General features: G+C 42.6%; 1 protein-coding gene across 2 annotated transcripts in view; it reads right to left on the bottom strand.

Annotated features, from left to right (window-relative positions):
• map3k5 (mitogen-activated protein kinase kinase kinase 5) overlaps positions 1-27,786 on the bottom strand; it is a 203,104-nt gene that overhangs the window by 131,130 nt on the left and 44,188 nt on the right. For both annotated transcript variants that reach the window (XR_009804115.1, XM_061886260.1), the window contains exon 3: positions 21,141-21,164. Coding sequence is in view for 1 of the 2 variants with exons in the window: in XM_061886260.1 (XP_061742244.1) it covers positions 21,141-21,164 (24 nt within the window). In the remaining variant the exon portion in view is untranslated. The remainder of the gene's footprint in view (positions 1-21,140; positions 21,165-27,786) is intronic.

A 27,786-nucleotide genomic window follows, 5' to 3' on the forward strand; every position in this document is an offset into this window, starting at 1 on the left:
AGAGGCGGATAACAAACTAAAAGAGGTATCATGGGAGCTAGAAGATAACGAGCAGGAAACAGAAGTCGTTACTTGTAGTATGAAAACAAACTGGAAGCAGGGAAGAAGAAACAGTAAGCAGAAACAGCTACAGAAATATAGCTTACCGTTACGCTGCAAAGACACGACACGACAGGAGCGACAATACAGACGCGACAATAATCCAGGACTGTCGGGAGGACAAAAGCAGGTAAAAATAGGAGTGGGCTGATTGACACCATGTGTGGCCATGTGCCAATCAGCCGCAGCTGAGGGGAAACAGTGCTCAGAGAGAAAGACAGGAAACCAACAAAATAAGAGAGCTGACAGGAAATACTACACACACAGAGGAAAAAACTAGAACACAAACAAACTGTCAGGGGCAAGCCTGACACACAGAGATAAGACAAGTATCAGGTAGAACACACATTGTTAAAGATAAAACACAAATGAAATAGTGGGAATTTGTAACGAAATTCAGTCAATTCACTTGCATTATTTTACATGACGTAGGCGGTTTGGACTGCTCTAATCATTTTCAAGAAGAGAACCAGCTGTATGCATGTCTTGTACCTACTGTATATTTGCACTGGGGAGGCTGTTGACTGTATTACCTGCCACGCTTTAAACTCATTGTGCAGGTCTAAATGTTTGTTATTTGAATGTTTTACCTAAATTTGAAGCAACGGTGGTAATGCGGCCCTTCCTTGTTTAAAGCGTCACCTTCATTGACAGTTCTGAAGCCAAAATACCTTCAAATTGACTTTCACGTAGGGCTGGGCGATATATCGATAAACTCGATGTATCGCGGGTTTGTCTTTGTGAGCTATAGAACACGACTATATTGTGATACTCGAGTAAACATTCTCACGTAGGGCTGGCATTACACTACAGGCTCTCTTCGCTCTTTCTTGTCTGTCCTTCTCAAAGACAGCAATATATCATACATCACATACTGTTACATCATACATCACATACTCTCACGTCATACATCACATACTGTCACGTCATACATCACATACTGTCACCTCATACGTCACATACGTATACGCCCTCGCGGAGCAGAAAGGTAGCAGCATGGGTAAAGTTAGCTGTGATGCTAGTGGTAATATGAAAGAAAGAAGGTGCAAATCTGGGCACAAACGAAAGAATTCCCAAGAAAAACAGCAGGGGGTCCATCGTCTGGCTGTGGTTTGGCTTCAAGTGGGAATATGTCGAACAGACAACCATAATTTGTCAAGTGTGGGACAAAAGCGTTGCTATTAAAAGTAGCATTACTGTTAATATGTAGCATCGTTTGAAAAGTCACCTGCTAGAGAATGAAGAGTGCTTAGTCCGCATGTCAACATCCCCGTTCGGTGCAACACGCCCACACCATCAAAATGCCGAAGCAAACTTTTCCACATCAACGCCGTACGAAAAAAATTGTGATTTTTTTTAGTTGTGATTTCCTGCATGAAAGTTTAAAATGAGCATATATTAAAGGCCTACTGAAACACACTACTACCAACCACGCAGTCTGATAGTTTATATATCAATAATGAAATATTAACATTGCAACACATGCCAATACGGCCTGTTTAGTTTACTAAATTACAATTTCAAATTTCCCGCGGAGTTTCTTATTGAAAACGTTGCGTAATGCGCATGACGTCTCGAGTTGGAGGGGACATATTAGCGCAGCACCACTAGCGGCTAAAGTCGTCCCTTTTCATCGCGCAATTGTACAGTATTCTGGAAATCTGTGTTAATAAATCTTTTGCAATTTGTTCAATTAATAATGGAGAAGTCAAAGTAGAAAGATGGAGGTGGGAATCTTTAGCCCTTAGCCACACAAACACACGGTATTTCCTTGTTTAAAATTCCCGGATGTGAAGCTTTACTATGCATCAGAGCGGTCAAGCGAACATGGATCCCGACCACTTGTCAACCGGCAGGTTTCGGTGAGAAAATTGTGGTAAAAAGTCGGCTCTTACCGGAGATCAGCGGAACTTCTGTCCTGCTGCTGCTGCTGTGACTAATTCCCTCAGAGACTGGCGTCAAGATACCCGTAGCCACACCCCTCCGACTATCAGGTACAATTTAATCTCACTAAAACACTTGCAACACAATAGCAAGATAAGTGATTTCCCAGAATTATCCTAGTAAATGTGTCTAAAAACATCTGAATCGCTCACAATGCAATCGCCTTTTTTTGAAAAACTTTATTTTATTTTATTTTTTTCTAGTCCTTCGCTATCAATATCCTCAGCCACGAATCTTTCATCCTCGCTCAAATTAATGGGGAAATTGTCGTTTTCTCGGTCCGAATAGCTCTTGCTGCTGGAGGCTCCCATTGTAAACAATGTGAGGATGTGAGGAGCCCTAACACCGGTGACGTCATCATCTGCGACTTCCAGTAAAGGCAAGGCTTTTTTATTAGCGACCAAAAGTTGCGAACTTTATCGTCGATGTTCTCTTTCAGCAAAAATATGGCAATATCGCGAAACGATCAAGTATGACACATAGAATGGACCTGCTATCCCCGTTTGAATAAGAAAATCTCATTTCAGTAGGCCTTTAATGCAGTATGAACTAGAAAGTTTTAATGTAGACGTATAGAATCATCATACTGCTGTGATTATATGTATCAAGTGTTCATTCAAGGCTAAGGTAAAATATCGAGATATATATCGTGCATCGCGATATAGCATAAAAATATTGCGATATTAAAAAAAGGCCATATCGCCCAGCCCTCCTTTCACGCACCCTTTTTACTAACTAGTAGTATTCCTGTTATTTTGTCATTATTCCTATGAATGATTATTATGATTGTATGCGCTCAGTGTGTGCGTTTTGACACCCGAATGTGCCGCGCCTCGTCTCAGCATCGTCACCGCCACACGGCAGCACATGTGGATGAGAAATAACTATCGGTGTTTTCCAAAGGTGGTAGTAGTTTTTTTAATTCATAAATACAGCGGTACTTAAAGGCCTACTGAAATGAGGTTTTCTTATTCAAACGGGGATAGCAGGTCCATTCTATGTGTCATACTTGATCATTTCGCGATATTGCCATATTTTTGCTGAAAGGATTTAGTAGAGAACATCGACGATAAAGTTTGCAACTTTTGGTCGCTAATAGAAAAGACTTGCCTGTACCGAAAGTATGTGCGCGTGACGTCACGAGTTGCAGGGCTCCACACATATTCACATTGTTTGTAATGGGAGCCACCAGCAGTAAGAGCAATTCGGATAAAAAAAAAAGCAACAATTTCCCCATTAATTTGAGCGAGGATGAAAGATTTGTGAATTAAGATATTGATAGTAAAGGACTAGGAAAAAAAAAAAAAAAAGCGACTGCTCCGGGGTTAAGCGTTTCAGATGTAATTAGACACATTTACTAGTATAATTTTGGAAGATCCCTTATCTACCTATTGTTTTAATAGTGTTTTAGTGAGATTTTAAAGATTGTAAAAGATTGTAATGACATACCTCGAGGTCGGATGGCAGCGGTGAACACGAAGTGTCTCAGAGAGAAGCCGAGGAGCCAAGCTCACAGCAGCCTTTTTTGACAGCCGCTGCAGGACAACGAATAATCCAATGATGTCTCCGGTAAGATATACATCACAATTTCCCCATCCAAAAACATGCTGGTTGACGTAGAGAAAACATGTTCGCTTGGCCGTTCCGCTTCACAACAAACAAAGAAACACCGGCTGTGTCTCGGTGCTAAAGACAGCTGCAATCCACCGCTTTCCACCAACAGCATTGTTTTTATAGTCTCCATTATTGAATGAACAAATTGCAAAAGATTCAGCAACACAGATGTCCAGAATACTGTGTTATTATGCGGTTAAAGCAGACGACTTTTAGCCGCGAGTGGTGCAGCACTAATATTCCCTAACAGTCAGTGACGTCACGCATACGCGTCATCATTCCGCGACGTTTTCAACAAGAAACCCGCGGTAAATTTAAAATTGCAATTTAGTAACCTAAAAAGGCCGTATTGGCATGTGTTGCAATGTTAATATTTCATCATTGATATATAAACTATCAGACTGCGTGGTCGGTAGTAGTGGGTTTCAGTAGGCCTTTAATTAGTAGCGTTGTACTGTACAACCCTCCAGTCCCACCATTACACAACAAACCCCACAGCAATGGAATTAACGGCTAACCTCGTTTTTCTTTTTACATTCATCATGCTTCAGTTAATGAATAAACAAAGAACAACATGGAGAAGAAGCCGATCTATGACCGCTTTTGAAGGTATGTAACGTTGTTTTCACATTCACAAGCTTCAAAGTTTTAGTATTATTTAGTATTTTAGCGTAACGTTAGCTAGCGTGGCTAGCTGGCTAGCATTACAAACTAACGGTCCAACTTAACATGTAATAAATTATATAACTTATGCAGAAATTCTGCTTTTTTCTCTGGCCCTACCTGATCATGTGAAATCCCTCACTCTGAAGAGCTAGATTCATACACCCAACTCCACGTTATTCCCACTACCCCTACAAGCAGAGTCATTGGGACACCACCATGTGCACGGGAAAGCACAAAATGTAGAGATAGGGATAAAAAATAGGGGGAAGAGGTGTAACCCCTCAAACCCACCCCCCCTCCGCCGGGCCGCAGGACGAATTATCAAGCGTTGACCGGTCCGCAGCTACAAAAAGGTTGGGGACCACTGGTCTACTTAACATGTAATGGTGGTTCTTTGGTCAAAATGTTGCATTGATGATGTTTTACGGCTCATCTTCAAGCCGCTTTCTGGCAGTCGCTTCCGGATGCGCCGTTTTGTGGGCGGTCTTATTTACGTGGCTCACCTTTAGCAGCGTCTTCTCCCTGTCATCTTTGTTGTAGCGGTGTAGCGTGCAAGGACGGGAGTGGAAGAAGTGTCAAAAGATGGAGCTAACTGTTTTAATGCCATTCAGACTTTACTTAAATCAATCACCGAGCAGCATCTTCTCATCCGTGGCTCACTCATGCAACAACACCGGAAATGTGTCCCGTGAAAACCGTCCGATCGGAACTCTCTAATAACTAAAGTTCCTTGGGTGAATAATGTAAAGTCACTACACCGGTATATTTTAGCGCTTTCATGGCGAGTTTACTGACAGATATAAGTAAGAACTTTACATTAATTTATATTAGAAATGGCAACAGCGGAGGATGAATGTCCCATAACAAGAAGATAGAGAAAAATAAGAAGCTAATCGACTACGGTATCCGCACCGACTACAAAGGCGGACGCGTGAAAATGTTCAGGACTTATGCAGATCCCAAATACAGATCAGCTGGTACCGGAAGGTAAGAAATGTTCCTTTTGCATGATATTGCTAAACAAAACGCCAGATAGTATCCATCCATTGTCTACTGTGTGTCCCTTTTGGGGTCGATGGGAGTGCTGGAGCCTATCTCAGCTGCATTCGGGCGGAAGGCGGTGTACACCCTGGACAAGTCGCTACCTTATCACAGGGCCAACACAGAATGACAGACAACATCCATCCATCCATTTTCTACCGCTTATTTCCTTTGGGGTCGCGGGGGGCGCTGGTGCCTATCTCAGCTACAATTGGGCGGAAGGCGGTGTACACTCTGGACAAGTCGCCACTTTATCACAGGGCCAACACGGATAGACAGACATTCACACTCACATTCACACACTAGGGCCAGTTTTAGTGTTGCCAATCAACCTATCTCCAGGTGCATGTCTTTGGAAGTGGGAGGAAGCCGGAGTACCCGGAGGGAACCCGTGCAGTCACGGGAAGAACATGCAAACTCCACACAGAAAGATCCCGAGCCCGGGATTGAACGAAAGACTACTCAGGACTTTCGTATTGTGAGGCACGTGCACTAACCCCTGCCCACTGTGCTGCCGCCAGATAATATGTCTTACTTTACCATAATAGTACTCGTATGTTGAAGCACAGTACAATCCATCAAGCGGTGCGGCTTCATAGCTTACTACTAGGCAACATTTTTTAGTCCTACTATAACATTTTGATAATTTTTAAGCGCTGTGTATAAATGATAAATGGGTTATTCTTGTATCGCGCTTTTCCACCTTCAAAGTACTCAAAGCGCTTTGACACCATTTCCACATTCACCCTTTCACAAACATCCACACACTTATGGCGGGAAGTGCTGTGCAAGGCCCTAACCACGACCCATTAGGAGCAAGGGTGACGTGTCTTGCTCAAGGACACAAACGATGTGACTCAGATACCGGAAGCTGGGGATCGAACCAGGAACCCTCAAGTTGTTGGCACGGCCACTCTACCAACAAAACCACGCTGTCCCTTCGCCGTGTAATGTTGTATATTTTCACTGGAACAGATACAATTTTGGTTTTGTTTACTTCAGTTATATTGCAGTCTGTGTATCTTTTATGTGTGACTGTCATCTACTGGTCACACTTATCAATTCACCATGTACAAAATAAAATAGCTTCGAGGTCTGCAAGCAAAACCAAAATTATTCCGTACTGACGATTTTTGAGAAAATGAAATAATTTTTAATGCGCCTTACAGTCCGAAAAATACGGTATACTTATTAAACAAAAAAAAACACTGCCTTGTTTTTAATGAACACTTAGGCCTACTACGCTAACTAATTTTAATACTGGTCATTATGGTGGTACCTGGAGAGCCAAGTGTTTTCGGAGTTGCAGTTGGAGAACCACTGCAATAAATATTTCCATCTATCCATTTTCTACTGCTTGTCTCTTTTGGGGTCGCCTATCTCAGTTGCATTCGGGCGGAAGGTGGCGTACACCCTGGACAAGTCGCCACTACATCACAGGCAATAAATATTTAAAATGCAATAAAAAATCATTTAAAAAATGAAATCGATAATTAAATTATATATTTTTACTTTAAATTAATGAATGACACTTGTATGTAATTATTGAAAAATATAGATTTTTAATTTAATTTTGTCCCAATTGACCCTCAATCAAGGGGGTTGCCTAAGGGAAGTCTGAGCCATAAATATTTACATTGTAAAATAATTAATTTAAAAAAATCATTAAATACATTAAATCAATAATTAAATTATGAAATATATTTTTACTTTAAACAAATGAATGACACGTTCATGTAATTATTGAAAAATATAGATTTTTTTATTGAATTTTGTCCCAATTGACCCTCCATGAAGGGGGTTGCCTGAGGGAAGTCTGAGCCATAAATAATAACATTGTAAAATAATTAATAAAACAAATCATTTAAAGAAATCAAATAAACGATGAAATTATTAAATATATTTTTAATTTAAATAAATGAATAACACATTTATGTAATTCTTGAAAAATATTGATGATTTATTTAATTTTGTCCCAATTGACCCTCCATGAAGGGGGTTGCCTGAGGGAAGTCTGAGCCATTAATAATAACATTGTAAAATAATCAATAAAAAAAATAATTAAAGAAATTTAATAAATAATTAAATTATGAAATATATTTTTACTTTAAATGAATTAATAACACATTTATGTAATTATTGAAAAATATAGATTATTTATTTAATTTTGTCATAATTGATCCTCCATTAAGGGGGACGCCTGAAGGAAGTCTGAGCCATTTCCCCACTTTGTGACACATTTAGGAAACAAGGTGACGCCCCGGCTTGGATCTTTGTAGTCCCACACACAATAGAACCCAGTCTAAACAGGCAGTGGGCAGACTTGGTTAGAATGTTAGCATTTTCATACCGTCTGGTTTTGCTCATTTGACCTCTAACTTTTTACAGAAAGTGGGCGCATAAGCTTCTGTCCCTATACTCTCTGTCTAGACAGTTGGATGGTTCCACCAGAATCTGTTTGTTTTAAATTCTCCTTAGCCTGCAGCTCGGTGGCGTGACCCTGGAGGATAAACAAAGAAGAAATGAAGCGCATGTGGCGTTTACAGAAAAGCAGAGAAGAGGGGAAATCTATTTGCCCCTTAAAAAAAAAACATGCAAGGTCTCCTCTAAGTGAGACGGCGGTGGAATTTCAAACATTAAACAGAATTCAAGCACATGACTGCACCGGGGCGGGCGGTTGGGCGCCTTTTCCCGACGTTTTTAAATATATCCTTTTGTCTGCGTGTATGAGAAAAGTGTCAGCAGGGAGAGAAAATAAAGGAAGGCGCGGCTGCAATGCAACAGGGATTCATGACAACATTGTCCCAACAGAGACAGCCTTTCACTTGCACCGACACAGGAAGCAAAGTTCCCATGCGATGCTTTTTTTGCCGTTTCCTGCCATCGAGGCCATCGCGTGCCAGTTCTATTATGATAATATAATTATATTCATTATAATTGCAAATATTAAAATAACACTGTCATTTGCTTGTGCAACCTTTGTGCTGTAGTCGTTTTAAAATATACTGCATTTATTTATATATAATTTTTTATATATCATCTAGCTTTTATGTAATTAACGCTTCATAGTTTGTATGTTATTAACGTGTTAAGATTAGAGATGTTCGATAATAACGGACTGCCGATGTTATCGGCCAATAAATGCTTTAAAATGAAATATTGGAAATTATCGGTATCGGTTTCAAAAAGTAAAATGTACGACTTTTTAAAACGCAGCTGTACGGAGTGGCACACGGACGTAGGGAGAAGAATGTCAGACATGGACTTGGATTAGAAGTGTTTCTTCGACGCAGAGGGAATTTGGAACGAACCAGGCGTGAACGTGAGTACATTTTATTATACTACTAACACAAACAAACTACAAAGGCAAAAGGAAAAAGAAGGCGCGCACGAGGGCGGAAAACAAACTTGGCTAATGAAAAAACTAAAGACTAGCATAAATGCAGCAAACTACAAACATGAAAAGAAAACACTTGCACCGTGGCATGAAAAACAAAACTTGCACTGAGGCATAAAATCAAAACTTATTTGGCGTGGACAAAAACGAACAGCAAGGCATGGAGCAGATAATATTGGATGTGTAGGTACAGGAAATGTGGGGGAAGTGAAATTGCCAGCCTGAACGCTTGGCCACTGTGGCTTAAATAATAGCTATGATAATGACAAGCAGGTGTGAGAACTGAGGACCGGGGCATGACTTGGAGACAAGGTGGAAACTAATGAGTTACTATGGAAACAAAAACAAACCAGGAAGTGCCAAACAGGAAACAAGTGTCCAAAAAACAAAACTTAACATGACCAAAACAAAACATGATCCAAAGGCGTGGCAAAGTACAGAGCAGTTGCATCTCCCTGTCATACTTGCCAACCCTCCCGATTTTCCCGGGAGACTCCGAAAATTCAATGACCCTCACGAAAATCTCCCGGGCCAACAATTCTCTCGATTTCCACCCGAACAATATTGGGGGCCCTTTGCATGCTGGCCCAGTCACATAATATCTACGGCTTTTCACACACACGAGTGAATGCAAGCATACTTGGTCAACAGCCATACAGGTCACACTGAGGGTGGCCGTATAAACAACAATAACCCTGTTACAAATACAACCCCTTTTATTTTTTTTGCAAATAATTAATTAACTTAGAATGTCATGGCTGCAACACGTGCCAAAGAAGTTAGAAAAGGACATGTTCACCACTGTGTTACATCACCTTTTCTTTTAACAACACTCAATAAAAATTTGGGAACTGAGGAAACTAATTGTTGAAGCTTTGAAAGTGGAATTCTTTCCGATTTTTGTTTTATGTAGAGCTTCAGTCGTTCAACAGTCCGGGGTCTCCACTGTCATATTTTACGCTTCATAATCCGCCACACATTTTCGATGGGAGACAGGTCTGGACTGCAGGCGGGCCAGGAAAGTACCCGCACCCTTTTTTTACAAAGCCACGCTGTTGTAACACTTGTCTTGCTGAAATAAGCAGGGGCGTCCATGATAACGTTGCTTGGATCACAACATATGTTGCTCCAAAACCAGTATGGACCTTTCCTTGGGCACTACTACGCCCCCATACCATCACAGATGCTGGCGTTGGAACTTTGCGCCTATAACAATCCGAATTATTATTTTCCTCTTTGTTCTGGAGGACACCATGTCCTCTGTTCCCAAATATAATTTGAAATGTGGACTCGTCAGACCACAGAACACCTTTCAATTTTGCATCAGTCCATCGTAGTTGAGCTCGGGCCCAGCCAAGCCGGCGGCGTTTCAGTATGTTGTTGATAAATGGGTTTGGTTTTGCACAGTAGAGTTTTAACTTGCATTTACAGATGTAGCGACCAACTGTAGTTACTGACAGTGGTTTTATGAAGTGTTCCTGAGCCCATGTGGTGATATCCTTTACACACTGATGCCGCTTTTGGTGCAGTATCGCCTGAGGGGTCAAAAGTCCGTAATATAATCGCATACGTGCAGTGATTTCTCCAGATTCTCTGAACTTTTTGATGATTTTACGGACCATAGATGGTAAAATCCCTAAATTCCTTGCAATAGCTCGTTGAAAATGTTGTTCTAAAACTATTTGACAATTTGCTTACAAAGTGGTGACCCTCACCCCATTCTTGTTCGTGAATTACTTAGCATTTCAAGGAAGCTGATTTTATACCCAATAATGCCACCCAACTGTCCCCAATTAGCCTGCACACCTGTGAGATGTTCCAACTAAGTGCTTGATGAGCATTCCTCAACTTTATCAGTATTTATTGCCACCTTTCCCAACTTCTTTGTCACGTGTTGCTGGCATCAAATTCTAAAGTTAATGATTATTTGCAAAAAAACATCTAACACAATTTCCTAACTCATATGGAAACAATGTTTGTATGCGCCACAGTGTGAACCCACACCAAACAAGACTCACAAACACATTTCGTGAGAACATCCGCACCGTAACATAACATAAACACAACAGAACAAATACCCAGAACCGCTTGCAGCACTATCTCTTCCGGAGCGCTACAATATACACCCCCCGTGACCCTAAAAGGGACAAGCGGTAGGAAATAGATGGATGTAAAATCGCCATGTAAAATCGCTAGTGCTAATGAGTAGCATGTCAATAGAAAAGCCAATGTACATTTGCATCAAGGCAATTTTGGAACGGATACAATTTTGACATACGTTGTGGTGTTTTTTTTGTTATTTTTTTTGGAGACAATTTCTTTGTTGGCTTTGAAAAATCCAACGCTACTTAGTTTGTGTGAGTCCGCTCTCAGTGCTGCTGGAGTGATCACCAGCTGAGTCAGCAACCGGGTTTTACATGGGTTGCGCGTGACGTCCGTGCATTGGCATCGTTGGATTTTATGTGGACCGGTTGGACCAGCGGGTTTCGGTCTGTATTAAAAAAGTACCGAATTCAGTACAACAAAAGAATATACAAAAAAGTAGTCAAAATGGACAAAAAATAAACTTGTTTGGAGGATAAATGTTTAAGAACATTTCATGAAAGTACTTTGGGACATGAAAATATTGTTTATTTTTTTTATCTATTGATAATTCACAAATGTGTTGTGTTTGTTGTCTTCTCCCTGCCTTCTCTATTTGTTTGTCAGTTTCTTTCCTCAGTCTATTTGTCCCCAACGAGGCACACCTGCTACTAATCACTACCCGGTAGCATTTAAGCTCGTCACCGCCAGCTGGTCCCTGCTGGTTATTGTTTCCTGAACCCCGCACTTACATGTGCCTCCTCTGATTCTGCTGACCTGGTATGTGCCTTTTCATATTCATGTTAACCTTGACCTCGTTGTGTCTTGTTTTCTAGCCACTTTTGTTTTAAAAGGACTCTTTTTGCTGCGCTTAGTGCGCCCTGGCCTTTTTCCGCCGACCACTCAAGATACGACTTTTGTTAAATACCATGGTGTGCATTTTTCCCCCATCAACCTTTGTTACCATTTTGGACTAATTAAATATTTTAATTTTGTGCATCCCGGAGTCCACCCTTGAACATTACTTAACATAATAACCGGCCAGATCTATGTACCCCGCAGAGACGGACCCAGTAAGACGGGCATTACAACAACAGGCTTATCGTCTGGGGCAACAGGAAGAACAGTTTGGCATTCTTGGGGCGTGAGTCAACGCCAAGGCAGAACGCCAAGAAACCCGCCTTGACGCATTGGAGAGACAACTAGGTAGTGTATTCACCACACTGCAGGCGATGTCTCCTCCCACGGCCGACCCAGCAGTCCCGCAGTTACAGCCACTTCCCCTTTGCCTAGCGACACTCTTCCTGCTCCATGGCCACCACTCTCCAAGCCTGAGCGTTTCTCCGGCGAGTCAGGTGATGTGCTACCTTTTCTCACCCAGTGTGAGATCTATTTCGAACTATTATCCGCGTCCTTTCCTTCTGAAAGAGCTTACGTGGTGTTCGTCTTGACCCTGACATGAGTGGCCGGGCGTCTGCATGGGCCACCGCAGAATGGGTGCGTTAGTCACCCGTGTGTGCCTCATACACAGCTTTTTCCAAAGCCCTGAAAAGCAATTGTCAACGCAAGATGCCAGGACGTGAGGCTGCCCGATCATTATTATGTCTGAAACAAGGGCAGCCCAGCGTCACAGACTTCGCCATTGAGTTTAGAAGGCTAGCGGCGAAAAGTGGATGACCCACATCCGCATTGGTGGACGTCTTCTCTCTCGGCCTTGCCGTTCGTGTCCGGAAATTAATGATCCCACTCAAGACTCCTGATAGCCTCGACGAGCTTGTCACGATGGCGCTGGAAGTGGAGAATCGCCTCGTTGATTGGGAGAGACAAAAATTACGACGGCAAGGGCTGCGCTCCTCGGCGTACAAGTTAAAGCTGCACCGATACCCGTTGTCGATGCTGGACCGATATCACTGGAGGATGAACCAATGCAACTCGGAGGATCTCGTCTCACTCAAACGGAGAGGAATCGTCGCTTTTGACTTCATGTTTGTCTTTATTGCGGAGAGGCCAAGCATCGCTTAAACCACTGCCCTCATCGTCCAGCTCGCCGTCACTCTCAAGCCTCACTTCCTCGCCACGCTCAAGCATCATATCCTCGTCGCACTCAAGCTCCACCTACTCGCCGCACCCCAGCTACACACTCGCCAGCGACCGCTCCTTCTCCTCTACCCCCATCTACAGGTCAGACTCTGTCAAGACTTCAACTCCCTGGCATGCTCTCCTGGGATAAGGCTAAGCATTTAGACATTTGTGCTCTTATTGACTCTGGTTCTGATGACAATTTTATTGATGAATCACTTATTAAACGTCCGTCCATTCCCGTTGCCGAATTACACAGATCTAGTGTAGTCCGATCCCTCGACGGAGCCTTACTCATCAGACTCAGCCGTTAACTCTTAAGTTATCTGGTAACCATTTTGAGTCAATCTGTTTTCTCGTCAATCCCTCTCGCTCAGCTCCTGTTGTGCTCGGTCTCACCTGGCTAGCTAAGCATAATCCCCATATTGACTGGGTCAAGACGAAGATCATAAATTGGGGGAATTTTTGTCACATACACTGTCTACAGTCCGCATGCTCTCGCATCGGGCCCGCACGTGTCCTTACCCCGGAGATCATAGATTTGTCGGTTGTTCCACAGTTTACCACGATCTTAAGGAGGTCTTCAGTAAGGACCGTGCGTTGTCATTACCTCCACACCGTCCCTAAGATTGCTGTATTAATCTCCTACCGGGTGCCACACTTCCTTCATCCCGTCTTTATAATATTTCGAAACACGAACGAGAGTCACTAGAGGACTATATCACCACGTCACTCGCTTCGGGTCTTATCCGCCCCTCCAACTCTCGCCGCCGCCGTTTTTTTTTTTTGTGGAAAAAAAGGATAAGACACCCCTTCCTTGTATTGATTATCGTGTCCTGAACCTCATTACTGTTAAAAATAAATATTCTCTTCCGCTTCTCAACTCTGCTTTCAATCCTTTAAAAACTGCTTAACACTTAACCAAGCTTGACCTCCGCAACGCTTATCACTTAGTAAGAATAAAGCAAAGGGATGAATGGAAGACCGCATTTAACACACCACTTGGACATTTTGAATACCTGGCCATGCCTTTTGGCCTCACCAATGCGCCGGCTGTTTTTCAAAGCCTCGTTAATGATGTTCTACGCGACATGCTCGATCGATTTGTGGTCGTTTACTTGGATGATATCCTCATTTTCTCTCGCACTCGAGAAATTCACGTCCACCATGTTCACTTAGTTGTCCAACGTCTTCTCGAGAATAGACTTTTTGTCAAGGCTGAAAAATCCGTTCTTGGCGTTTATTGTGGAGAAGGGTCAACTCCAAGCAGATCCCACGAAGATCAAATTGGTGATCAATTGGCCCACACCCACCACTAGAAAACACCTCCAAATATTTTTAGGTTTTGTTCATTTTTACCGCAGTTTTATCCGTAATTTTAGTCAGGTAGCTGAACCACTAAGATTACATCCACTAAGCTCCCCTTTTTGTGGACCTCAGAGACACAGAAGTCCTTTGATGAACTCAAGTTGTTGTTTACTTCAGCACCTGTCCTTGTCCACCCTAACGTGTCCGCTCAATTTTTTGTTGAGGTTGATGCTTCCGACTCCGGCGTGGGAGCTGTTCTTTCCGAGCGCTCTACCTCCGACCAGAAGCTGCACCCCTGTGCCTTCTTCTCACGCCGCCTGACTCCTGCTGAACGCAACTACGACATTGGTAATAGAGAACTACTCGCTGTTGTCTTAGCGCCGCAGGAATGGAGGCACTGGCTGGAGGGCTCGGAGACTCCCTTTGTTGTGTTCACAGACCGCAAGAATCTGGCATACATCCGCACTGCTCAACGGCTGAACCCAAGGCAAGCTATATGGGCGTTATTTTTCGGCAGGTTCAATTTTACCATGACCTTCCGACCCGGCTCCCAGAACGGTAAGCCTGACGCCTTGTCTAGGATGTACGGCTGCCCCGAGGAGTAGGCCAAGACCGAGACTGTCATCCCTCCATCTCAAGTGCTGGGAGCACTACAGTGGGACATCGAGGGTCGCGTGACAGAGGGACTCAAGAATGCTTCATCTCCTAAGAACTGTCCTCAGGGGCGTTTATTTGTCATTCCAGAACTCCGTCCGGAGGTCTTGAACTGGGCCCACAACTCCAAGATCGCCTGCCACCCAGGCATTACACATACTGCTTTCCTCCGAGCCCAGCACTTCTGGCGGCCTACTTTCAGGACTGATGTGACAGAGTACGTATCTGCCTGTTCCACCTGTGCTCGCAATAAGGCTTCTCACCGGGCACCAGCTGGCCTTCTACGGCCACTTCCCATACCCTCCCGCCCGTGGTCCCATGTGGCGTTGGACTTCGTCACAGGACTTCCACCATCTAATGGCAACACCATAATATTGACATTGGTGGACCGCTGTTCCAAGATGGCCCATTTCATCCCCCTTCCCAAGTAGCCCTCGGCACTCGAGACTGTAGACTTGCTAACACACCACGTTTTCCAGCTGCATGGTATCCCGGTGGATGTGGTCTCGGACAGAGGACCACAATTTTCTTCGGCAGTTTGGAAGGCTTTCTGCAATTCATTGGGAGCATCACCGAGCCTGTCTTCTGGGTACCACCCACAGACGAACGGTCAGACTGAGCGCACCAATCAGGATCTGGAGGCTGCCATCCGCTGCGGTTGACACCATCCGCCGGCCTCCTGGGCGCTTGGTTTACCTTGGATTGAGTACGCTCACAATACGCTCATCAGCTCGGCTACAGGTATGTCCCCATTCCACTCCGCCTACGGTTACCAACCTCCTGCTTTTCCTTCCCTGGAATCTGAGGTCGCTGTTCCATCGGTTGCTACCCACCTGCGCCGCGCACGACAGTCCTGACAGAATACCCGGTCTGAAATGTCACACACCTCGAAGCGCAACCAGCGTCTCGCCAACCGCCACCGCAGCACAGCACCGGATTACAAGCCCAGTCAGAAGGTATGGCTGTCATCCCCTGATTTACCTCTCCAAGTTTCTCCAAAAAAACTGCAGCCACGATTTATTGGACCGTACACCATCGAGCGAGTCATCAATCCCTCAGCGGTTCGACTACATCTTCCGGACTCTCTCAAGATCCATCCTTCTTTCCACGTTTCCCTACTCAAGCCTGTGTCCTCCAGAGGTGCCTCCTCCTCCTCCCAGGCTCATTGATGGACACCAGGCCTTCACGGTCAAGGCCATTCTCAACGTGAGGAGAAGGGGCAGGGGTTTCCAGTATCTGGTCGACTGGGGGGGTTACAGCCCCGAGGACCGATTTTGAATCCCGCGATCGCTTATCCTTGACCCTTCCCTTCTTACTGCTTTTTTATGATCGTTTTCCCGAGAAGCCAGGTAAGCCGCCAGGTGGCGTCCATTAAGGGGGTGGTACTGTTGTGTTTGTTGTCTTCTCCCTGCCTTCTCTGTTTGTCAAGTTTCTTTCCTCAGTCTATTTGTCCCCAACGAGGCACACCTGCTACTAATCAATACCCGGTAGCATTTAAGGTCGTCACCGCCAGCTGGTCCCTGCCGGTATTGTTTCCTGAACCCCGCACTTACATGTGCCTCCTCTGATTCTGCTGCCCTGATAGGTGCCTTTTTATAACCTTGACCTCGTTGTGTTTTGTTTTCTAGCCACCTTGTTTTAAGAGGACTCTTTTTGCTGCGCTTAGTGCGTCCTGGCCTTTTTGCGTCGACCACTCAAGATACGACTTTTGTTAAATACCCATGGTGTGCATTTTTGCCCCATCACCCTTTGTTACCATTTTGGACTAATTCAATAGTTTCAATTCTTACTATTACCTTGCCTTCATTCTCTGCATCCCGGGGTCCACCCTTGAACATTACCTAACAAAATGTATCTTTAAATCAATAGTTGGCAGGATTCCTTGAGTCCATGCATCCATCCATTTTCTACCGCTTGTCCCTTTCGAGGTGGCGGGGGGTCGCTGGAGCCTATCTTAGCTACATTCGGGCGGTAGCCAGGGTGCACCCTGGACAAGTCGCCACCTCATCGCAGGGCCAACACAGATAGACAGAAAACATTCACACTCACATTCACACACTAGTGTGAATGTGAGTGTTGCCTTGTGTTGCCTTGTGTCGTCGTCCTCAAATACATGAATGTATTAACAGGCAGTATGCTTATAATGCGTGTGTGTGTGTGTGCGTGTGTGTATCTGTGTGTTTGTGTGTGCGTGTGTGTGTGTGCGCTAAAAACAGATTCCAATCTGGGCATGTCAGACCAAACTGTTGTGAATCAAAGGGTAAGTATCAAGATGATAAGGAATGATGATCAAATAATTCTTTTATGTGGAGTGCTGGTTAAGTGCTGCTAACAGAGAAGAAAGAACGCCTTGTAAGTGCACATAAAAAGACAGTTGCCATAGATCCTACTGTGAGCCATATTGAAGATTGACCACTTTCTAACAACCCTTGCAGACAAATCAATATGAAAACTATTTTTTTGTGATTTTTTAGAATTAATTATAATCCACACCTCTACCATCTTCACTCATGTGAGGATGTAATGCCCTTCTCGCTAACATTGCATTTATTTTGTTTCATGAACAGGTCAGAAAAACGTTTGGGGGGGATAAATACATACATACACTGCACACAAAATAGGACATAATAAAAACGCATGTTGACATTAATTCTTCAAAAATGTGCAGCCTATAAACAAAATGTGGCACGACACCGGCACGACACCGGCACACCGCTGGTCATTTTTTTGTTGTGTTGAGTTGTTCAAAAAACATCATGTTTAATAAACAAACATTTATTACAATTTATTAAATCACAATTATTGAAATTCAACGATTCGGTGCATTTGCAAACAAACTGTAATATTTTGTGAAAAGAAAATTAAAACCTGCTACCCAAGAATGTACAAAAATTCTTCTCAACAAAAGAGGAGGAATAAAACCTTATAGCAGGGGTCTCAGATACGCGTGCCGCGGGCCAATTGCGGGCCGCGAGATGTTATTTTGCGGCCCCCACCTCAATATGCAAGTTTAATGTTAGTACGGCCCGCAAGTTTTATATGAATGCCGCTTGACACCGTTGTGTTATTTGGGTCCAAAATGGCTGTGTCAACATTCTGGGTTGCCTACCCCTGCGTTAGTGGAAAAGCGGCAAGTGAGTGAAAGCGACAGAGACGTTGCCATGGAGACAAGGATTTTCTTACATGCCTGGCTGCAGTCACACCACGACACCAGTAATAACAGTCCCCGATAACCTGGACCAAATCAAACCCATCCATCCATTTCTACCGCTTATTCCCATTGGGGGCGCAGGGGGTGCTGGTGCCTATCTCAACTATAATCGGGCGGAAGGCGGGGTACACCCTGGACAAGTCGCCATCTCATCGCAGGGCCAACACAGATAGACAGACAACATTCACACTCACATTCACACACTAGGGCCCATTTAGTGTTGCCAATCAACCTATCCCCAGGTGCATGTCTTTGGAAGTGGGAGGAAGTCGGAGTACCCGGAGAGAACCCACACAGTCACGGGGAGGTCATGCAAACTCCACACAGAAAGATCCCGAGCCTGGGATTGAACACAAGACTACCCAGGACCTTCGTATTGTGAGGCAGATGCACTAACCCATCTTCCACCGTGCTGCCCCTGTAATGCAAACCGTTATTTGTTTTTATTATTGTTTAATTTTCATTGCCTCACACGATGAACACTACATATACAGTGGGGCAAATAAGTATTTAGTCAGCCACCGATTGTGCAAGTTCTCCCACTTAAAATGATGACAGAGGTATGTCATTTTCTTTTTTTTTTTTTTTTTGTCCTGTCCAGCTTCTCAGGCAAATCATATAGTTGATGTAGATGCCCATATCGGCTGTTCAGATTTACTGTTAGGACTTCGCATGGCTGCAGTTGTGTGTCCCCGATGATGCAAGAATCCAGTAATCATAGTAAACAACCAATCAATCATGGATGTTCTTATAAGGAGGAAGAGGAGGGGTTTACTAGCCCATAAAGGGGGAGCGGGGGAGAAAAAGGAACACAACAAATAAGCGGCGTTTGGTAATTTTAACGTGAAATAAATTATATCGACTTTACGATATTTTCTTGATTCATATCTTGTTTATAATATATATCGATATATCTTATAAACTCGATATATCACCCAGCCCTACCTTATAATATACATAAGAGCAACATCACTTAATCCAGTCCTTCTCAAATAACCGGGTGGGCCAGTTCTGATTGATTGATTGAGACTTTTATTAGTAGATTGCACAGTACTGTGACGTTTGGCTGTCATGGTGTTGCGGGTGCGCTCTCTCTGGATGCAGTTCGAGCTCGGACACAGCGTAAGGTAAGAAACATAGATTTATTTAAACTAAAAAACAGACTAAGAACATAAAAACTAGCACGAGGCACAAAAGGGCAAAACCAACAGAACTAGCATGGGAGCTAGACAAAAACAAAAGCATAGCGCGTAAGCTAGCCAGTACAAAGGAGGTTTTACCAGAATCGGGAATCAGCGTAGTCACTAGTTGCGTGCAACAAAACTAGGATGTGAGGACGAGTGAACGGAAAAGGCAGGCTTAAATAAGGACAGTAATTACAAGGCATGTGCGCGTCAAAAGCAAGGGACAGGTGAAACTAATAAGCAACCATGGTGACAGAACAAACCAGGAAGTGCACAAACAAACTCAAAAATCCACAAAAAATATGATCCGGGCAGTGGATCATAACAAGTACAGTACATATTCCGTACAATTGACCACTAAATGGTAACACCCAAATAAGTTTTTCAACTAGTTTAAGTCGGGGTCTACGTTAATCGATTCATGGTAACGTGGGGAACGCATGTGGCCTCGAGGGACATGCTCTTTTTTTTGCCGTATTTGAATTTGACTAAGCGTATGTAGCGCTAGGCTTCACTGTGACAATGGTTGGATGTTAAATTTTTATAAAGATACAATGGTTTGCAGAGGTGTACTTATGACAATTTTATAGACAAATGATACTATTTATAGTCGCGGTGGGACATTAAAATATTTTCATTTTCCTTAGGGGGGTAACATAAAAAAATTGGGAAGCACTGACTAAATCTAAATAGGCAAAACGCTGTCAGTAACACATAGGGGTGTAACAGTACGGAAAAAATCTGGTTCGGTACTTACCTCGGTTTAGAGGTCAAGGCTCGGTTCATTGTCGGTACAGTAAGAAAACAACAAAATATAAATGTTTTGGCTATTTATTTACCAAATTTGTAAACAATGCCTTTATCCTTTTAACATTGGGAACACTATAATAATTCTGCCCACGTTAATCCACATTTATCTGCCTCAAATTGTTGCTCAGATTAAATAAAATGACAAAACTTTTCTTCTACCTATAAAAAATGCAACATTAAACAGTTTCAAGTCAACTCATCATGCTTAATTTATCACAGCATTTGGGAAGCCTGTAGTTGATTTTTGTTACGTAAATGTTATATTTTTATCTACATGTGATAACAGGGACTCTGCCATTCAAAGCTCTTCTGTCCGTAAAACACACACACACACACACACACACACACACACACACACACACACACACACACACACACACCAAAATGAGCCAAGGTTACGCTAAAAGCTAATTAGCCTTCACCTCAAGCCAGAACCGCGAGCGAGCTGAGCTGCATTTTAAGTTTCTAGAAGGTCTGTTGACTGGGAGGTGTTTATTATCATTTGGGGAGAGTACGCTGCCTTATGCTCACCTGCTAAACACCTATCTGCTCGACGCTGAAGCATTTACTACATGCGCTCTGAATACGCACTGCTGATTGGTTGTTACCGCTATATATGTAACCAATCAGATGGTTGTGTGGGTGGGACAATGCTGGGTGCTGAGACAGAGGCAGAAGAAGCAAAGCAACTTGTTAAGACTTTAGCTTAGAAACTCGTTCGGTACACCCCCGTACCGAACCGAACGGTTCAATACAAATACACGTACCGTTACACCCCTAGTAACACATGATAATAGACAACAAACATGAGCGTTTAAATTCATATTAATATCAATACTTTATGTACAGTATAGGAGTATCTTTTAGTTTATATGCTCTTTTTTTAATTATGTCAATCAACCTAAATCTGCATCATTCTTATGCACATTCACCAACTAAAACCAGGTTAAAGTCAAAATTTAGATAAGGTAGAAATGACTCACATATAAACATCAATATTATAACAACCACAAAATCAGCACAATGTAAAGAAACGTTGTAGTTTACTTACAGTGTTCTTCTGGCAAATGATTTCCTAAAAGATGACAAAAGGAAAAACACATTCAGACATTTGACCAGCACAATTTGTCTTTTGTATTTCAGGAAAATGCATAACTTCTGCCTTATTTTACAAGAGAGACCTATAAGACGAAAACATGAGCAGAGTTTACGTCCTGATACCTTTAGAAAGGGCTTTTCAACATTGCAAAGCAAAGCACAAAAAGGAAGTTGTAAACAGACGAATGCAAAACTACCAGCGTCAAGAAGCATGCTAGGAGCGAAATCAAGTTTACAGGCAGCGGGGCGCCGCGCAAACAGGAGGGGGGGCGCGGAATATCATCCTAATTAGCAGCTTTACAAAAAGGGAAGAATGCCTCATGAGCAATTATCACGCAAAAACAAGACTGCATACGCTTCCATTATGGCGAAGACAAAAAGACATCGTGGAACACCTGGACATTACACTTATGAACAGCGTATGGATTTTGTCCGCTCCTCTTCAGATGTTCTTCTGCAAGGGTTGCTAAAACAAAGATTTGGCACTCAGGTTGTGTGAACAAAGCTTGTCTGGTAAACAGATGCTGGAGGCCAGGTGTCCTCATTTCTCAATTATTTTTCCAAGGGACAGAATTTTTCTCAGCAAGCACATACATAAAACACATACACGTATGTGCAGTCGCGATCAAAAGTTTACATACACTTGTCAAGAACGTAATGTCATGGCTGTCTTGAGTTTCCAATAATTTCCACAACTCTTATTTTTTTGTGATGGACTGATTGGAGCACATACTTGTTGGTCCAAAAAAACATTCATAAAGTTTGGTTCTTTTATAAATTTATTATGAAAATGTGAGCAAATCTGCTTGGTCAAAAGTATACATACAGCATTGTTAACATTTGGTTACATGTCCCTTGGTAAGTTTCACTGGCAATAACGCGCTTTTGGTAGTTATTCACAAGCTTCTGGTTGTATTTTTGACCACTTCTCTTGACAAAATTGGTGCAGTTAAGCTACATTTGTTGTTTTTCCTGACATGGACTTGTTTCTTCAGCATTGTCCACACGTTTAAGTCCGGACTTTGGGAAGGCCATTCTAAAACCTTAATTCTAATCTGATTTAGCCATTCCAAACATATTGGTAAATGGGTTGTACTTGTATAGCGCTTTTCTACCCCTTTTTAAAGAAGCCTAAAGCGCTTTGACAGTAGGGATGATACTCAAAACCGGTTTTCCCGGTTGTTCGATAAGAAAAGAACCGAGTCCTCGGACTCGAACCCCTTTTTGATAACCGGTACCCGTTATCGAGACCACTATAGTAAAGAAAAAGAGTTGGTTCTTTATTCGAATCCGTCCCGACCAGAAATGCTCCGTGAGACATCACAAGAAACGGCATCACGTAGCTCAGTCATTAGGCGCAGATAGCGAAAGCAGGAAAACAACGGACGGGAAAAAACGCTCCAAGGTGTAATAAAAAAGAAAAGACATAATCCAATGAATAACTAAGTTACAACTTACACCGAGTTGCACTGCCTCTCGTCCGCTCGCTAGCAACTAGCCTGTAGGCTAGCTTTTACAAGCAGAAGGAGTGACAGCGGGGACAGCCAATCACACGTAAGTTAGCATGAAAAAGGCAACCAATCAGGGAGCGATATTTAGGTTAGAGGCGGGACTTCTAGCAGAGACCGACATTTAACCCTTTCTGTGCCATAATCATTGACTAAACATTACGGGCAGCGCTTGTATTGATAGTGACTACACAGTGGCGGCTGGATATTGGTAGTGACGTGTCCCTAGCATCCCTACCCAATTCTACGCCCTTGCTTTACTGAGAGATTTGAGCAGGGTACAAACACATGACCAAAACTTTTACGACCAACCGGAAACATAGCAACCAGGCTAGCAACGCACCTCCTTTACGGCAGCTGTCGCAACGTTCTTAAAGCAACCGCAGCACATACATATATATACAACATTTCCCCCTTTTTTAACTTTTGTTTTTCTTTCCTTGTAAACAAAGCAAAATCACACTGTATATGTGTTGTTAGTCTGATTATAAATAATGCAGACGAGGCGTGTTGCTGCTGAGTTCTTGACGTTTACTGCCGGGTGACGACATGCAACAACACTTTTTGGGGCTACCACACATGTTTGTCACTCCCGTTGCATGCTGGGTAGTGTAGTTGTTATATTCCCTAGCTCAGGGGTGTCAAACTCAAATACAGAGTGGGCCAACATTTTAAACAGAACAAAGCCGCGGGCCAAAGTTGAACAAATTGACCTTTTAATAGGGACCCAAACAAGTTTTGCATTAAATATTGAACAAGCAAGGCTTACATAACTTTAGTGACATGCAAAATCCAGTTTCAAATAATAATAATAATTAAAAAAATATCAATGGCATATCAAACAAAATTTAAATAAAAATGTTATGCCTTTTTTTATATTTGCGATCTTCTGAGGTAAATATCAAATTTTTTCCACAGGCTAATAATACATTTGAGAATAAAAATAACAATAATGAATGAACCAAACATTCAAGCCTTGAACTAGCAAGAGAAAATGCATGAATAAAACGTTAATTATTGGTCAGTTTGCTGGAAGTTTAGTGCTGCAAGGGGTTCTGGGTATTTGTTCTGTTGTGTTACGTGGCGGATGTTCACCCGAAATGTGTTTGTCATTCTTGTTTGGTGTGGGTTCACAGTGTGGCGCATATTTGTAACAGTTCTAAAGTTGTTTATACGGCCACCCTCAGTGTGACCTGTATGGCTGTTGACCAAGTATGCCTTGCATTCACTTGTGCGTGTTTGTGTGTGTGTGTGTGTGTGTGTGTGTGTGTGTGTGTGTGTGTGTGTGTGTGTGTAAAAGCCACAAATATTATGTGACACGCTGTTAGTATGGAGGAAAAGCGGACGTGACGACAGGTTGTAGAGAGCGCCAAAGGCAGTGCCTTAAATGCAAGCCTTTAATATAGTTGTCCAGGTGGAAATCGGTAGAAATTCGGGAGAATGGTTGCCCCGGGAGATTTTCGGGAGAAGCACTGAACTTTGGGAGTCTACCGGGAAAATTAGGAGGGTTGGCAATTATGAGTATTAGCAGTGAATGCGGTGTTACAGCGGCATAACACCGGCGGGCCAGCTCTAATGCTAAATTGATATTGCCTCAAGGGCCAAATTAAATTACACAGCGGGACAGATTTGGCCCGCAGGCCAGAGTTTGACACCCATGCCCTAGCTCATAAATAAATAATGTTAACTCAATAAAGTGTATTTCTTTTTTCAGCTTTTACTTTTCATATTTTGGCATTGTAACCACATTTGCAAACAACTTTTCTCTTCATAGAATTTTCTTTCAATAAAGAAATAAAATGCAAAAATGTCCAATAGTAGCAGAAGTGCACTTTCTGGAGAGCTGTATTATTTTCAGTTTTGTGCCCAAATGACTGATTTTATTTAACACTATATTATTATTTATACACCTATAGTGATTGCAGAGACATGTTGTTTTTGTGTTACTGTATATATTTGTTTTTCTGAAAAATCCCACTTAATATACTTTGGGTAACAACAGTCAATATTTATTTATTTTATTTTATTTTTTTAAGGGGGTAACAGTCAATATTTATTAGATTTAATTTTTTCTTATATAATAAAAGTGAGCTTTTGTTAAACCAAATACTGTTTTTTTCCCCAAGTACAACAGCCTATCTGGACTCGATAAGAGAATCGATAAGTAATCGGTTCGATAAGAAGATTCGATAATAGGCTCGAACTCGATAATTTCTAATCAAACATCATCCCTATTTGAGAGTATTTTCGCATTCGCCCATTCACACACACATACACACACTGATGGCGAGAGCTGCAATGCAAGGCGCTCACCAGTACCCATCAGGAGCAAGGGTGAAGTGTCTTGCCCAAGGACACAAGAGACGTGACTAGGATGGTAGAAGGTGGGGATTGAACCAGTAACCCTCAGATTGCTGACACAGCCACTCTACCAACTTTGCCACGCCGTATTACTGGGTATTGTGGCCGAACAGCTCAATTTTTGTTTCATCTGACTGCAGAACTTTCCTCCAGTAGGTCTTCTCTTTTTCCATGTGACATCAGATGAAACAAAAATGTAGCTATTTGGCCCCAATACCTAGCAATATGTTTGGCGGAGAAAAGGTGAGATCTTTAATCCCAGGAACACCATGTCTACCGTCAAGCATGGTGGTGGTGGTATTATGCTCTGGGGCTGTTTTGCTGCCAATGGAACTGGTGCTTTAGAAAGAGTAAATGGGACAATGGAAAAGGAGGATTACCTCTAAATTATTCAGGACAACCTAAAATCCTCAGCCCGGAGGTTGGGTCTTGGGCGCAGTTGGGTGCTCCAAAAGGACAATGACCCCAAACACACGTCAAAAGTGGTAAAGGAATGCCTAAATCAAGGCTAGAATTAAAGTTTTAGAATGGCCTTCCCAAAGTCCTGCCTTACTGTGAACCCCATTGAGAACATGTGGACAATGCTGAAGAAACAAGTCCATGTTTGAAAACCAACGAATTTAGCTGAACTGCACCAATTTTGTTAATTGGAGTGGTCAAAAATTCAACCAGGAGTTTGTGGATGGCAACCAAAAGCGCCTTATTGCAGTGAAACTTGCCAAAGGACATGGAACCAAATATTAAAGGCCTACTGAAACCCACTACTACCGACCACACAGTCTGATAGTTTATATATCAATGATGAAATATCAACATTGCAACACATGCCAATACGGCCGGTTTAGTTAACTAAATTACAATTTTAAATTTCCCATGGAGTTTCCTGTTGAAAACGTCGTGGAATGATGACGCGTATGATGACGCGTGTTTGTGACGTTATTGGTTGGAGGGGACATATTAGTGCAGCACCACTTACGGCTAAAAGTCGTCTCTTTTCATCGCGCAATTACACAGTATTCTGGACATCTGTGTTGCTGAATCTTTTGCAATTTGTTCAATTAATAATGGAGAAGTCAAAGTAGAAAGATGGAGGTGGGACGCTTTTACCCTTTAGCCACACAAACACGCAGTGTTTCCTTGTTTAAAATTCACAGAGGTGAAGCTTTCCTATGGATCAGAGCGGTCAAGCGAACATGGATCCTGACTACATGTCAACCGGCAGTTTTCGGTGAGAAAAATGTGGCAATAAGTCGCCTCTGACCGGAGATCAGCGGAGCCAGCGACCTCCTGCAGCTGCCGTGACTTCTCTCATAGACTCTGGCGTCAACACACCCGTGGCCACACCCCTCCGACTTTAAGGTACTATTTAACTCACTAAAACACTAGCAACACAATAGGCAGATAAGGGATTTCCCAAAATTATCCTAGTAATTGTGTCTGAAAACATCTGAATCGCTCTCACTGCCCTCGCCTTTTTTTTCTTTACTTTTTTCTAGGCCTTCACTCTAAATTTCCTCATCCACAAATCTTTCATCCTCGCTCAAATTAATGGGGGAATTGTCACTTTCTCAGTCAAATAGCTCTAGCTGCTGCTGGCTATGATTGTTAAAAATGTGAGGATGTGAAGAGCCCTACAACCCATGACGTCACGCGCACATCGTCTGCTACTTCAGGTAAAGGCAATGCCTTTTTTATTAGCGACCAAAAGTTGCGAACTTTATCGTCGATGTTCTCTACTAAATCCTTTCAGCAAAAATATGGCAATATCGCGAAATGATCAAGTATGACACGTAGAATGGACCTCCTATCTCCGTTTAAATAAGAAAATCTAATTTCAGAAGGCCTTTAACATTGCTGTATGTATACTTTTGACCCAGCACATTTCGTCACATTTTCATTAGACCTATAATAAATTCATAAAACAACCAAACTTCATGAATGTTTTTTGTGACAAACAAGCAGGTGTCTCACAGACTATGACTGCATGGTGTACATCACCTTACAAAATGGAAAAGGTGTCTACAAAAGTTAAGCTTTAGTGCCCTCCATAAAAAAATCTCCTACAATAATCTGCTACCATCACATAAGCGATGCATTCAGGTGCTGCAGGAAGAAAAACATACCGTCAGTCTGTCAAGCCACCTCCTCCATAAAAATAGCTTTTAAAGGCCGACTGAAATGAGATTTTCTTATTCAAACGGGAATAGCAGGTCCATTCTATGTGTCATACTTGATCATTTTGCGATATTGCCATATTTTTGCTGAAAGGATTTAGTAGAGAACATCCACGATAAAGTTCACAACTTTCGGTGTTAAGAGAAAACCCCTGCCTCTACCGGAAGTCGCAGACGATGACGTCACACGTGTGGGGGCTCCTCACATATTCACATTGTTTTTAATGGGAGCCTCCAACAGAAAGTGCTATTCGAACCGAGAAAACGACAATTCCCCCATTCATTTGAGCAAGGATGAAAGGTTCGTGTTTGAGGATATTGATAGCGACGGACTAGAAAAAAAAATTATAAAAAAAAAAAAAATAACAAAAAAAAAAAGCGATTGCATTGGGACAGATTCCGATGTTTTTAGAGACATTTACTAGGATAATTCTGGGAAATCCCTTATATTTCTATTGTGTTGCTAGTGTTTTAGTGAGTTTAACGGTACCTGATAGTCGGAGGTGTACGTCCACGTGTGTCTTGACGCCAATGTCTCAGGGGAGTCAACTGGCAG

Source organism: Nerophis ophidion, linkage group LG24 (assembly GCF_033978795.1).
Source record: "Nerophis ophidion isolate RoL-2023_Sa linkage group LG24, RoL_Noph_v1.0, whole genome shotgun sequence".
In the NCBI taxonomy this organism is placed as follows: Eukaryota; Metazoa; Chordata; class Actinopteri; order Syngnathiformes; family Syngnathidae; genus Nerophis; species Nerophis ophidion.